This window comes from Heliconius melpomene, chromosome 19, assembly GCF_056956725.1.
Source record: "Heliconius melpomene rosina isolate 202511_hmr_F chromosome 19, ASM5695672v1, whole genome shotgun sequence".
NCBI lineage: Eukaryota > Metazoa > Arthropoda > Insecta > Lepidoptera > Nymphalidae > Heliconius > Heliconius melpomene.
The window spans coordinates 13,785,448-13,797,844 of NC_140407.1; the positions used below are offsets into that span (position 1 = coordinate 13,785,448).

The 12,397-nt window shown below is 32.5% G+C and overlaps 1 protein-coding gene across 1 annotated transcript in view; it reads left to right on the forward strand.

Moving 5' to 3' along the window:
• The window catches only part of LOC146528937 (endoplasmic reticulum disulfide reductase DNAJC10-like), a 41,693-nt gene that overhangs the window by 15,627 nt on the left and 13,669 nt on the right, over positions 1 to 12,397 (forward strand). Inside the window, exons 5-11 of the mRNA XM_085203844.1 lie at positions 1,236 to 1,359; positions 1,617 to 1,731; positions 2,067 to 2,287; positions 5,876 to 6,044; positions 8,448 to 8,548; positions 9,095 to 9,250; positions 9,556 to 9,764. Coding sequence (XP_085059970.1) covers positions 1,236 to 1,359; positions 1,617 to 1,731; positions 2,067 to 2,287; positions 5,876 to 6,044; positions 8,448 to 8,548; positions 9,095 to 9,250; positions 9,556 to 9,764 — 1,095 coding nt within the window. The remainder of the gene's footprint in view (positions 1 to 1,235; positions 1,360 to 1,616; positions 1,732 to 2,066; positions 2,288 to 5,875; positions 6,045 to 8,447; positions 8,549 to 9,094; positions 9,251 to 9,555; positions 9,765 to 12,397) is intronic.

Below are 12,397 nucleotides of genomic sequence, written 5' to 3' on the forward strand. Positions count from 1 at the left end.
CAGAGCATAATGACTTTTATGCTTTGCGCATTAAGACTCTATATTCTATGGAGCATTTACAACCAGAACCATAACTGCACCGTGATGACGTTAAATGTGAACGGTATTTTATATAACATAGAAAAAGACATATTTTTCTTCGTAATTATATGCTATTAAGCTAATATTATATTTGCGCTATTTAATTGATTCGCTTTTAATAGGTAGGTAACAAAGCGGTTCCAAGATATTCTAGAACAAATAATATAAAAATAGTAGATATTATACATATTAAAATAATATTAATTTAATTTACTTTTAACGTACCTACCTATGTTTTATATTTTTATACATAATATGCCAAGGGCCAAGGCCAATTTGATTGATTAAAATAATAAAAGTTATATTTCGAAATCATCATTTATTATCGATATGTTTCTTAGTTTTTTAAGAAATATTAAAAAAACAGACGAACGTCGAAATGCGTCGTTTGATCCATATTTATAATATATCCATCCTAAGTTACCCTTGGGTAAGTAAATAAACGGAAGTCGAGTAAGTGAACACATTGGTTGCGTCAACAAAATTAAAATTATTAACTAAAAGCAATCGATATTTCTTTAAACACAAGTTCAATAAATACTATAGTTAAGCACTTATTATCAAACTTCTTAGTAAGTAACTATATCCAATCATTACAAAGGAAACTAAAACTAAAATTTTTAAGCAATTGTTAAAATTTAAAATTTGCTAGTCTGTATGTGTATACAGTTTATATGGACGTAAATTTATTTGTTTTTGTTCCCTAATTAGAGTAATTTTCTTACGTAATTTTGATGCATGACGTTCATAACTTACGCAAAAACAAAAGTATTTTAATTAGATAGACATTTCTCAGTCTTAAGGAAAATATACAATAGTACGATGAGATATATAATGACTTAATTTAACTTAGCTTCTGCTGTAGCAGCTTCCCTAGCAGGGTAGTCAGAGAGAATGGAGCGCCAAACTCCGTCTCTACATACCACGTTCGCCTCATACATACCCTCTGAGCAGTCCTCTTGCTTTTTACCTAACCTTTCTCCAGTATCTTTGACACTGTGTTTCCAAAGGTCAACCGGGGTCTCCCCATATCTCTCTTATCGCTCATAAATCTTTTTTGCTTTCCATCATAAATGTTTTTAGTCATTCTTTCATCACGTATCGGCGCCGTATAACAGCGTCTAATATCCTTTCAAGTTATTCCTATTTTTCAGTGGTCTGGATAGTTTAACATCAGCGCAATGCGTTACAATGCTGAAAGGATTGGCTCGTGCTGGTAGAACAATAATATGTACAATACACCAGCCTACGGCGTCTATATACACCTTATTTGATCAAGTATGTAATGGAGATAAATTATTAAAATCATAATATAAAAAAACCACACAGCTAGTTTTAAATCTAACTTTTTTTAAATGTTATATTTTAAACTTGAAAGCAATAATTTATTGTAATCTAGCATTTTGAAGCAGGGTCTTTCGATATCGCTATAAAAACTAATAGCGCCAACAATCACAAAGTAAAAAAATATCTAGTACGACCATGTGCGTTAAGATCATACGAAATCACCAATTTTTCAACTGAAAATATTTTAGGTATACATTTTAGCAGAAGGTATGTGCATATACAATGGACCCAGTGCGGAAACGGTACCTTATTTAGCCTCATTGGACTTCCATTGTCCGAAATATCACAATCCTGCAGACTATGGTGAGTGGAGGGAATGATTTAATTTTAAAATATTAACTTTAAATTAAAAATGTTTCATGATATTATATACTTTATTAAGGTACTTAAAAAAACTACAAAATAAAATGAAGTAGTTAATAGCTAACATATTAATAGATATTACCAGCAAAGATGTAAGAACAAGAGAAAATAGATAGCATGTATAAAGTACTAGTATAGATTATGTAAAAAAAATATTTAGTAAAAAAAAAGACTAACGTTAATTATCATCTATATGCAAGTTCATTTCATAAATAAAATAAAATACTATCAATCAACTATGAAAAGAGGTTTTATAAAAACATTTTTATTTACAGTTTTGGAAATAGCTAACGGCGAATATGGAAATTTCAATGAATTTTTAAATTCTAAAATATGCAGCCAACACTATTTTGACAAAAAGCCTCCAGTACTAAATATAGAAGAGCCTCCATTATTGCCCTGTGGAAAAATGAATGTCGCTGTGAGCAAGCCTCATGAAATGTATAAATTTAGTGTTCTTTTTAAAAGATGTTGTATGCAGCAATATAGGGATTGGGTAAGTTACATTTGGAGTTTTTTATACCTGAATTTTTAAATACAAATATTTTCGCAAACAATAAAAATCCTTTTAGTCTCAATTGAAACGTAAATAAATATTTTACTTCCTTGAATGGGAATCGAACAAACAACACGTTGTGGGCACTAACATCGACATCATCATCGACTTTTTAAAACAAATTATTTAAATTTATTGTGTCTACACAGAATGATGCTTTCCTATAATTACTAGCAACTTTTAGTAATTATTTTAATTAGAGCCTGAGGTCACATTTTATATACCTATTTACACTCCTTACTTACATAGATATTACACAAATATAGCATAAAAGAGTTTAAAAATTATATATTGTTTCATTCTAACAACGCAAGCAAAATTTTGAAAGAAATAGAAAACAGAGATCAGAAAAAAATAACACTATTTTCATCATTGATAGTGAGATTGTTTATGCTAAGGAACCTTGACCTCGAAAGGGTCGAATGTAATAATGAAACGATAAGAAAATGACATAATATATAACTTGTTGTTTTCCACTTAGGCCCCAAATTTACATGTGTCCAAGGGCCCACTCTGATGTAAAATATATCAATTTTAATTGATTGCCTAAGTAGAAAACTCGTTTGGAATTTTGTTTTTTATTAATCGCAAGACAAACTAGTTATCGTAACTCGAACTGTGGTATTGTTCAAGTGCACTGTATTCAACATCCATATATAAATAAAATAAAATGTAGGTAAATGCTAAACCCACTGTCCTAGTTGCTCTAAGACTAATTACTTTATACTCAAGTACCTATGAAGTATATAACTGGTGCTTATGCGAGTAGCTGCTGTGTTTAGTATAAACATGTGAGAATACTTATCTTATAATTACCATTTTAATTGCTCCTAATTAACTATAACTATTTTATTATGTTCTTAAATGGATACTATAGCTTTAGGAATATTTTTATTGAATTATTTATTTTATATGCTACCGGCAATTTGTACCATGTCGGTATTTTATACAATATCCCGGCAATATATAAAATACCTGGAGGGTTTCATACATTATCGACCCACTCGTTTTTGGTATTTTATACATTGCCGAGGTATTGTCTAGAATACCGAATAATACAGATTGCCGGTAACATCGTATCGCAGTGTTTGTTATCGAACCCCTTCGAAAAGATTAGACTGACTCCTATATTTTTTTTGAGAATTGAGAGGAATGGCAGGTACTAGCAATGATGTCACGGTGAGAATAAAGAAAAATAAGATCAACTGGTTTGGGAATGTCGATCGAATGAGTGTTGAAATGGCAATAAAGATTTATGATGGAAGAGTGAGCGGGAAGAAAGATACGGCGAGACCTCACTTGATCTTTGAAAACACAGTATTAACGATACTGGAGGAAGGTCACGTAAAAAATACGAGGAACCCCCGAAGGGCATGTAAGACGAGGTTAATGACAGTGGACGAGGCAAAAGAGGTAATAGAGGCAGAGGAAAGTTAGGTTTGGCGATTTCTCTGAGAAAGTTCGTTTGGCCTTCCTTTCTCTCCAACTACCCCGCTAGGGATGCAGCGTGAAACTAAAATGTGGAGCTGTGAGATCGGTTCCTTCAAATTTAATAAATTAAAGGTACGCTCATAATAGAGAGCAGAGGCACTTTAGCTAGAATCATCAACACAATATTATGTTTATAGTTTATATACAACGTTTATATTACAACAATAGAATTTTGCTTAGTAAACCATAAATTTGCCTGTTCATTTCCGTTCATTACATAATTATGACAAAGAATAGCTGCAGTTTTCAACAAAAACAAGGTATCATTTATAAAATTACATAGTCTTTAAATCGAATTATTTTGATAACAAATTAAATTAAGTATTATACCGATTTACTAAATAAAAGTACTGCTACAAAAATCTACATATTTTGTGAATATATAACATAATTTCCATAAACATTAACACGTTTTTAGATAGATTAGTCAAGTAAAGTATATTTATTATAGAAAATATATTTATTTTCTCCTTGAAATCAATAACAGAAAAAAAAATCTTGCAAGGTATAATACAATCTAAAACTACTGAGATCATAAACACGTTAAGTACATCTTATTATATATATTTTTATTAAGCACAAATTGAATTTAAATGCTTAACGTAATTAAATTAATTATAATAATTATTATTAAATATTCATTGAACCCATCGTGGCCTAGTGCCTCTAGGCCGTCTGCTTGTAATTGTGTAGATAATTTATCTTCTTGATATTGTGTTTCCCTAGTTTATAAAATTATTTTTTTAATAATTAATATAGATTTTATAGAGTAGAGTTACTACCTTTAAGTGTTATTTTATGTTTGGGATATATTATAAATTGTTGGCAGAGGAAATCTAGTGTTAAGAAATTCCGTTTCCCAGTTTCTGCCGATATCTACCGCCACGATTGGCATCAATTAATATATGAGAAGTACAAATTTGTTAACTATCTATTTTATAAGTTACAAGGAATTAGTACTTCTACTTCTACATTCCTAAAATAATTAATACCATCACGAGCACGTTTACGCGCATAACGTACCTGTACAGAGATATATCTATCATACAGTCGTGCTTATAACATTTCAATCTTTTACCTCTAGTAAAAACTATACAGTTAATCAATATGCAAAATATGGCTATATATTTTTAACTTTATAAATAATTGAGGCCAGTGTGACAATGTCTTAGCTAAGTAGGGAAGGAACCTAGTGCTAAGTCTTACGCACTAGGTTCCCTCTGTCTACCCTGCTGTGCAGAATACAATGTAAAGCTGAAAACAAAATAAGACAAACAAGACAACGTGTGAAAATTTAAGCAATTAGATTAGATTATTCAAAGTTAAAACTTTTTACGACATTATTTCCTAATAGCAACATTAAAATTTATGTTAATGAATTCATTAAATTATTTACGTTTTATAAATTATTTTTTCTATACTGATTTCATTTTTTTATCCGGATTCCGGCACAAGCCGATGCTCGCAAATTATGTTGTCGTTTTAATATACATACATGTAATGGATGTGGATATTTTTCAATGTCTATGTCTAAATCAATCATTCATTTTATTGAGGCGCTAAGTTGTTTTACTATTAAAAGCCTAAGTTATAAGTTTCAGCTTCAATAGAGTAAAGCTAGCTAGTTAGCTTTAATATATATTTGTGATTAATATGGGTTTATTTGTTCGTTTTAAGGGAATAATTGCAGTGATTTTTTTTTAAAAAATCCCTAAATAAAAAATAGAAAAAAAAATTATTTTGTACTCGTCAATTATGGTAAAAACGATTTATTAGAAATCAGTTCTCTTAATGCTTATCCTGCTTAATCCTTTGATTATTCACCATATTTTCAATATTTCAATTATATTTAAGCGATGCATTTTGATTGTTTCGTTTCCCAATAGCAACACTCAAATTAATGTGATTTTTTTTTCTATATTGATTTTATTTTTTAATCATGAGGGTGCGCGGTATTTGCGGGTAGGTATATAGGCTGCGGGATTGAAAACCCTCCTTCGAATATGAAAATATATATTATATGCCATTTTGTTTCAGACTGTAACTCACTTAAGAATATTATTACACATAGCAGTCGGGGTCTTAATAGGGCTCTTCCACGATCATTCCGGCAGCGATGGGTCAAAATCATTCAGCAATGTCGGCTACCTGCTTATATCCTGTACATACCTGTGCTACACATCCCTGATGCCTGGAGTACTCAAGTGTAAGTGACGTTCTTTCTTAAAAATAAATCAGCTTCACGCTGTATCCCGCACACAGTTAGGTAGGCAGAGTGAACATAGTGTTAAGACACTCCGTTCCCCATGTTTCGCCGAACTCAGCGGCTGTTACCTCGACACCAGAGCGAAACGGAAATATAAGTTTAATTAAATTTTCGTTTCCTCGAGTAGGGGTCAAAACCACAACCATTTGCTTTTACATTCATACTTTGTGCCCCTGTACCACGACTGGCGCACGACTTTCTTTGTTTTTAAATTTAACTTATCTTCACTTAGCTTAACGCTGTAGCAGGGTAGTAGAGGGAACCCAGCGGCAAACGCTACGGTCTCTGCAAACCTCTTTCACCTCGTGCGTTGTCATCAACCTCTTCATACAGGACCCCTCGGTCCCCATGCTTTTTACCTGTAAGGTCATGCCTCCAGTATCTTACTTGTTTAAATTTAAATAATAAAACTTCATAGATACAGTTTTTGTCCACCATTTTTTGTTCTTAGTCTGGTTTTAAAGGCGGAAAAGATCGCTTGATGGAAATAACAAAATTACATAAGATTTTTTTAAATTGTTACATTGACAAATTACATAATGATATAGGCATCCGGCATCGTTATATTTAGAAACAAAAGAAAAACAAACGTTATTTCACAATTATAATCACTTAAGATATTTTGACCTATGACTTTGAAATATTCATAAGGAAAATACTTAACTTACAGAGTATAATATATTACTGGTACTACGTCAATGGTAGGTACCTATAGGTAAATGATTGCCGTTGTAAAACAGCTTTTATTATGATAGGATGATCATTTTACAATGAAACGAGTTCGGCACTAAATTCAACTAAATCAATGGATTATTTGTAAACACCGTGTTTAAGCATATTTTCTATTTACATTAGGAAAATGAGAAAGAAATGGTTGTTTTAAAATAAATTTAAACTAATGAATGCTATGGCAAATGTTTTATGCAGTCCATATTTTTTTACGGTTACGCTATCGGCAGGTTTCTTCGCTGGACAAATAAAAGTTCCGACGAATTCTGAATGACTGATGTAGAGAAATACAAGATAAAAATGGCTATGTTCTTTAAATATAATGATGCACGGAGGAGTTAGGAGGAGTTTTATCAAAAAATGCCTCTTCCAAAGTCATTTGATATTGATGAGTAAAAACTGACGAATCTGAGCTGCATTTGAAGGTCATTTACTGAAATACCGATTATCCTTCCCTTTAAAAAAAAAGCAATTAACTATTTAAGAAAAACACAGCTACAAAAAAAGGTATAGACGTTTGAAGTCTGCGTAAAACAACTCACAAATATAGTAGTAATAAAAAAAGGTTTATATAACGTTATCCTTGTGTTACGAGATTCTGTAACGATAACGGAGTTGCTGTCTAATTATAATGATTATATTACCTACATTTTTTTATTAAATAAAATGATTTCAACATAAATTCTTAATATATCATGAATAATATAAGGTTATAGAAGTCTAGGTGTACTTTTGTTATTTTCGCACCTCTTCCATATCTTAGCAGAGAAATAACCTGCCGTCGAGGGAATTTATAGAATTAAAAATAAATATTTACCCCCCTTATGTAGCACTAATTTATTTTATATATGTATGTATGTAGTATAGTACAATGAATTAGACATACAGGTTTCGACACTTGCTAAGACGTACGAGATAACTGTAACTTTTACAGTTACTGTACCTGTTTTGGGCAATATATAAGTAAAGTTTATACCTTAAAAACAACCTCTTGGGCTTCTTTTTAAAATTATATTGAAAAAAATAAGACTTCTTGAATTTAATCACAAATAATTGACCAAACTGTAAAATTACTTATTAGGTTTTTACGCTATAACGTCCTAGTACCATTCCATCATTCCATCTAGTAGGCGTAAAATATTTATTTAACATTTTCGTTTCTTCGCTCTGGTAAGAAGGTAAAGCAGGGCTTTGAGTCCCGCCACTCAACCCACATGACACTCTGTTCCCCACTTTCTGACGAATTCTGGAGGAATTGCGTATTGAGTGGCGAAACTCAACGCCGCGATTTGCCTCGACACCAGAGCGAAGAAATGCAAATATAAATGTAAATAAATATACCATTTTCTCGAGTGGGGATCGAACCCACAACCAGTCGATTTTACAGGCACACTTCGTCCTCCTTTGCCATGAGTGGCCTCTGATGATATTTACATTTTAAAATTTAACGTTTATAACTTTGTCTGGCTAATAAGATTTGTGTAATATTTCATGATGACATTTAATGTTATTTATGTATTCTTCAATGTCTGTCACGTTTCATATATATAGGAAAAAATATGACTTTTTATGGACAAACGTAACCTTAAACCTAATTATGACTTTGACTTTTAGTTCCTGATGAGCTACCAATATTGAAAAAAGAAAACTTTAACAACTGGTACAACCTAAAGACATATTACGCCGCCATTCTGGTAACGAGCATACCTTTACAGGTAATAATTAGTAAGATAATGTAATTATTAATTCTTTTTAACCGATGTAGAGATATTTTTTTAGCTACTTAAAGCAAGGTAGGTAGAGGGAACCTGGAAAAGTGTTGAGACATTTCCTTTCCACATTTTCCGCCGAATGCTGGCAATGCGTGTTGAGTGGCAGAACTCGATGCTTTGTCTTGTAACCAGAGCGAGGAATTAAAATATAAAATATCCGAGCGAGAAAGGAACTTACGATCGTTGCGTCTAAAGCCATACACCTGTGCCACTGCGCCACGATGGATTTTAGACATATATAAGTAATGAAAATATGAATATTTCATTTTCTTGAGTTGGAATCGGACTCACAGACTGTAGCGTTGACAGTCAAACGCTCATCATTAACTTTTTACATCAAAGTCCATAGCCTTAGCCGCAAAATAAGCATTAATATATATGTTATTTTGTATATTATGTAATACAATATTTCAAATAAATATAATAATGGCATTATATTTTCCTACAGTAAAGAACTTACCAATAATTAAAAATATATTTATTTTACAGATTTCATTCAGTCTCGTGTACACTGCACCTTCGTACGTCATATCTGGACAACCGATAGAGCTGTCAAGATTCTTGATGTTTGCCCTGGTGCTGGTCAACATCACTCTCATCGCTGAAGCCTTTGGAAACTTTATCGGAACTTGCACTGATTCCATTGTAAGTTTTTAAAATAAATAAAATCAATGTCAAAGTCATTTACATATGTAACATTTAATGAAATTCAAACTTCAAATGTAACACGAAACTACATTTTAGGGTTCCGTGCCTCAAAAATTTACAAATATAAATACCTACATTTTTTTTTTCATGAAATATCTATTAATATAGGTATTTAATCAAAAAATGGGAATCTGTATTTATATTACAGATATTACATTTTTTATAATTGTAGTTCATTATATTTTCAATGTATTCAATTACATACTATTCATAGAGTCAATAATTATAAGTCTTATTTTTAGAACGGCACCTTCCTTGGCGCTATCACAACCTGCTTCATGTTAGTTTTTGCGGGATTCCTGGCGCTGCCAGCACATATGCCAGTCTTCATGCGATACGTATCGTATACGTCATTCTTCAAGCAATCGTTTGAAGCGCTTTCCTTATCACTGTATGGCTTCGATCGAGCTCCACTCAAGTGTCCCGTTACTAAGGAATATTGCCATTTGAGGTAAGTTATGAGGAAGATACAGTTTTATATGGAATCTAGGGTATACGCCCGCAATTTCCCTGATAAATCCGGAAATTAGATCTTTGTCTGGAATGCGGAGGGAATTTCAAAAATATCCGGATGTTCTACAAAATAAAAACAATCCGAAACCTAATTATATTATTAATTATTTTTATCACAAACCAAACAACAACATTCACTTTCAACATCACTTTTGGTATATTTAATGCTCCCAGACATATTAATTATACTATTAATATAAAACATTTCGCAAGTCATATCTTTGAAAAAATTAAACTGCAAAAAAATATATAAGAGAGCCTGTTTGCTTCTTTTAACCATTGGGTTCCCTTTAAAGGAATAGGCCCTTTCAACATTGGCATTTTTTGCCAGCATCGTAAATATGTAAAAGATACCTATCTTACTTAAATATGCAACATTTCCTGGTTCAGTTGCGTTCAGAATTCACATTTATTTGTTATTGGCATTCATCTCAAAAAAAAAATGACTAATAATATACTTTGTTGATTGATCATATTATTTAGAAGTATGTATTATTTTAAGTAGGTAGGAGGCCAGTCGTAGCGCATGAGCACAGACTGTGACTGCACAACTGGTTGTGGGTTCGATCCCCACTCGAAGACATTAAATATTTATTCAAATTTATATTTCCGCTCTGATGTCGAAGCAAAGCGCGGCTTTGAGTTCCGCCACTCAATATGCAATGCCTCCAGAATTCGGCGAAAAGTATCTTAACACTAGGTTCCCTCTGCCTACCCTGCTGTGTGAAGGATATTGAAGCATGAAGCTGATTTTATTTCCAATCATTGGTTGTGCCCTTAGATTTTTATTATCTACAGATTTTTTTCTGTAGTTTTTCTACTGTTTAGTTAAGGTGTAATAAAACTGTTGTATAATTTCAGATACCCAAAGGAGATTATGCGTCAACTTGACGTACAGGCAGACAACTACTGGTTCGACATTGGTATTCTCTTTGCAGAGCTCGTGATATTAAGATGCATAGTATTTTACACATTGAGGCGGAAAGTTAATAAATCCGAGTAAAATTCTCATTTAAAACCAATAACTACTTTAGTACGCAGTAATAAAGCAGTGATTATTATTAATTATACTTTAGTTACATTATTATTGTTATATTTTTATTTAAATGCAATTGGATTATTTTAAAGAGGTGAATTAAAATTGTTTTTACGCTTGGACGTATTTTAAAACAATTTCTCTATCCGTATACAATAGAAGTAGAATAGAGATCGCGTGACAGTGTGGACTATAATTAGTCCACACTGTCACGCGATCTCTAATATAAATAGTGTGAGCGCGTAGTAGTGCGCAAATAGTGTGAGAATATAAACAGGTATTCAATCTGATTAATTATCACATATTTTTTGTAAGAAAAATTGTCTACAAGTAGAGGGAAATTATTTTTTATTATAACTTTAACAGTATTCATATAAGTAATACTTATTTTTTTCTTAATTAATTTATTTTCGTTGCATAAAATATTTTATGAAATTTTATATGCATTAAAACATATACTTTTTTTTATATAGGTATGCAGGGTTGATTGTACCTATTACCTACTTAAATTTTATATTAGGTACGTAAAAAAATCTGGTAGCTAAAGGTAACAGTTTATATTTTAATGCAGTATTTTTTTAAATGTAAATACAGGTGAGTCATATTGAACTTTCCGGTTTTGGAAGGACGTTGCACGAAGAAGGGAAGGAGTAGAAGGGTGGGGATGGTGTCATTAGACGCGCCATGACATGCAGTTTTAGTGTGAGCAATGGCTTGGTCGGGACAACATCGTGCGTTCGTAGTTGAAGAGTTTATTAAAAATGGCGGCTCCGTGATCACAACACAGCGTGCGTTCCGTTTACATTTTGCTATTGGTCGACGTGATCCCATTCCCACTGGACCAACAATCAGAAATTGGTTATCAAATTTTAGAGCAACATCATCAGCATTAAAAACAAGACCACAAGGCCGAATTAGGACGTCAACGTCAGCGGAAAACGTGGATAGAGTGCGGGCTTCAATTCAACAATCCCCTCGGCGTTCTGTTCGGAAACATGCCGCTTCACTAGGATTATCTTTCAGTAGTGTCCGCAGAATACTGCATAGAGACCTTAAATTTCACCCATACAAGATTCAGGTAGTGCAAGAATTAACAGTTAGAGACTTAGACACACGAACAAATTTATGCCGCGACATTCTTTGCGAGGTGACGTTGGGTGGCCGCCGAGATCACCTGATTTAACCCCCTGCGATTTCTTTCTCTGGGGTTACCTGAAGGAAAAGGTGTACACGCATCGTCCCCGAACCATCGATGAACTGAAGGCTGCAATCACGGAAGAAATCAATGCTATTCCGCTGAATATGACTCGACGAGTAATGGACAACTTCCGGGAAAGGCTTCAGCAGTGTGTGGTCAATGGAGGTAGACATTTACAGGATATCATTTTTAAAACCAACTAAATTAAAACTGCATGTTATGTGCTTTCAAACAATAAAATGATTTTTACTGCATGTCGCTTTGTTTTTAATACACACCTTATTGAAATCGGAAAGTTCAATATGACTCACCCTGTACTTAGATGTAAATAATGTAA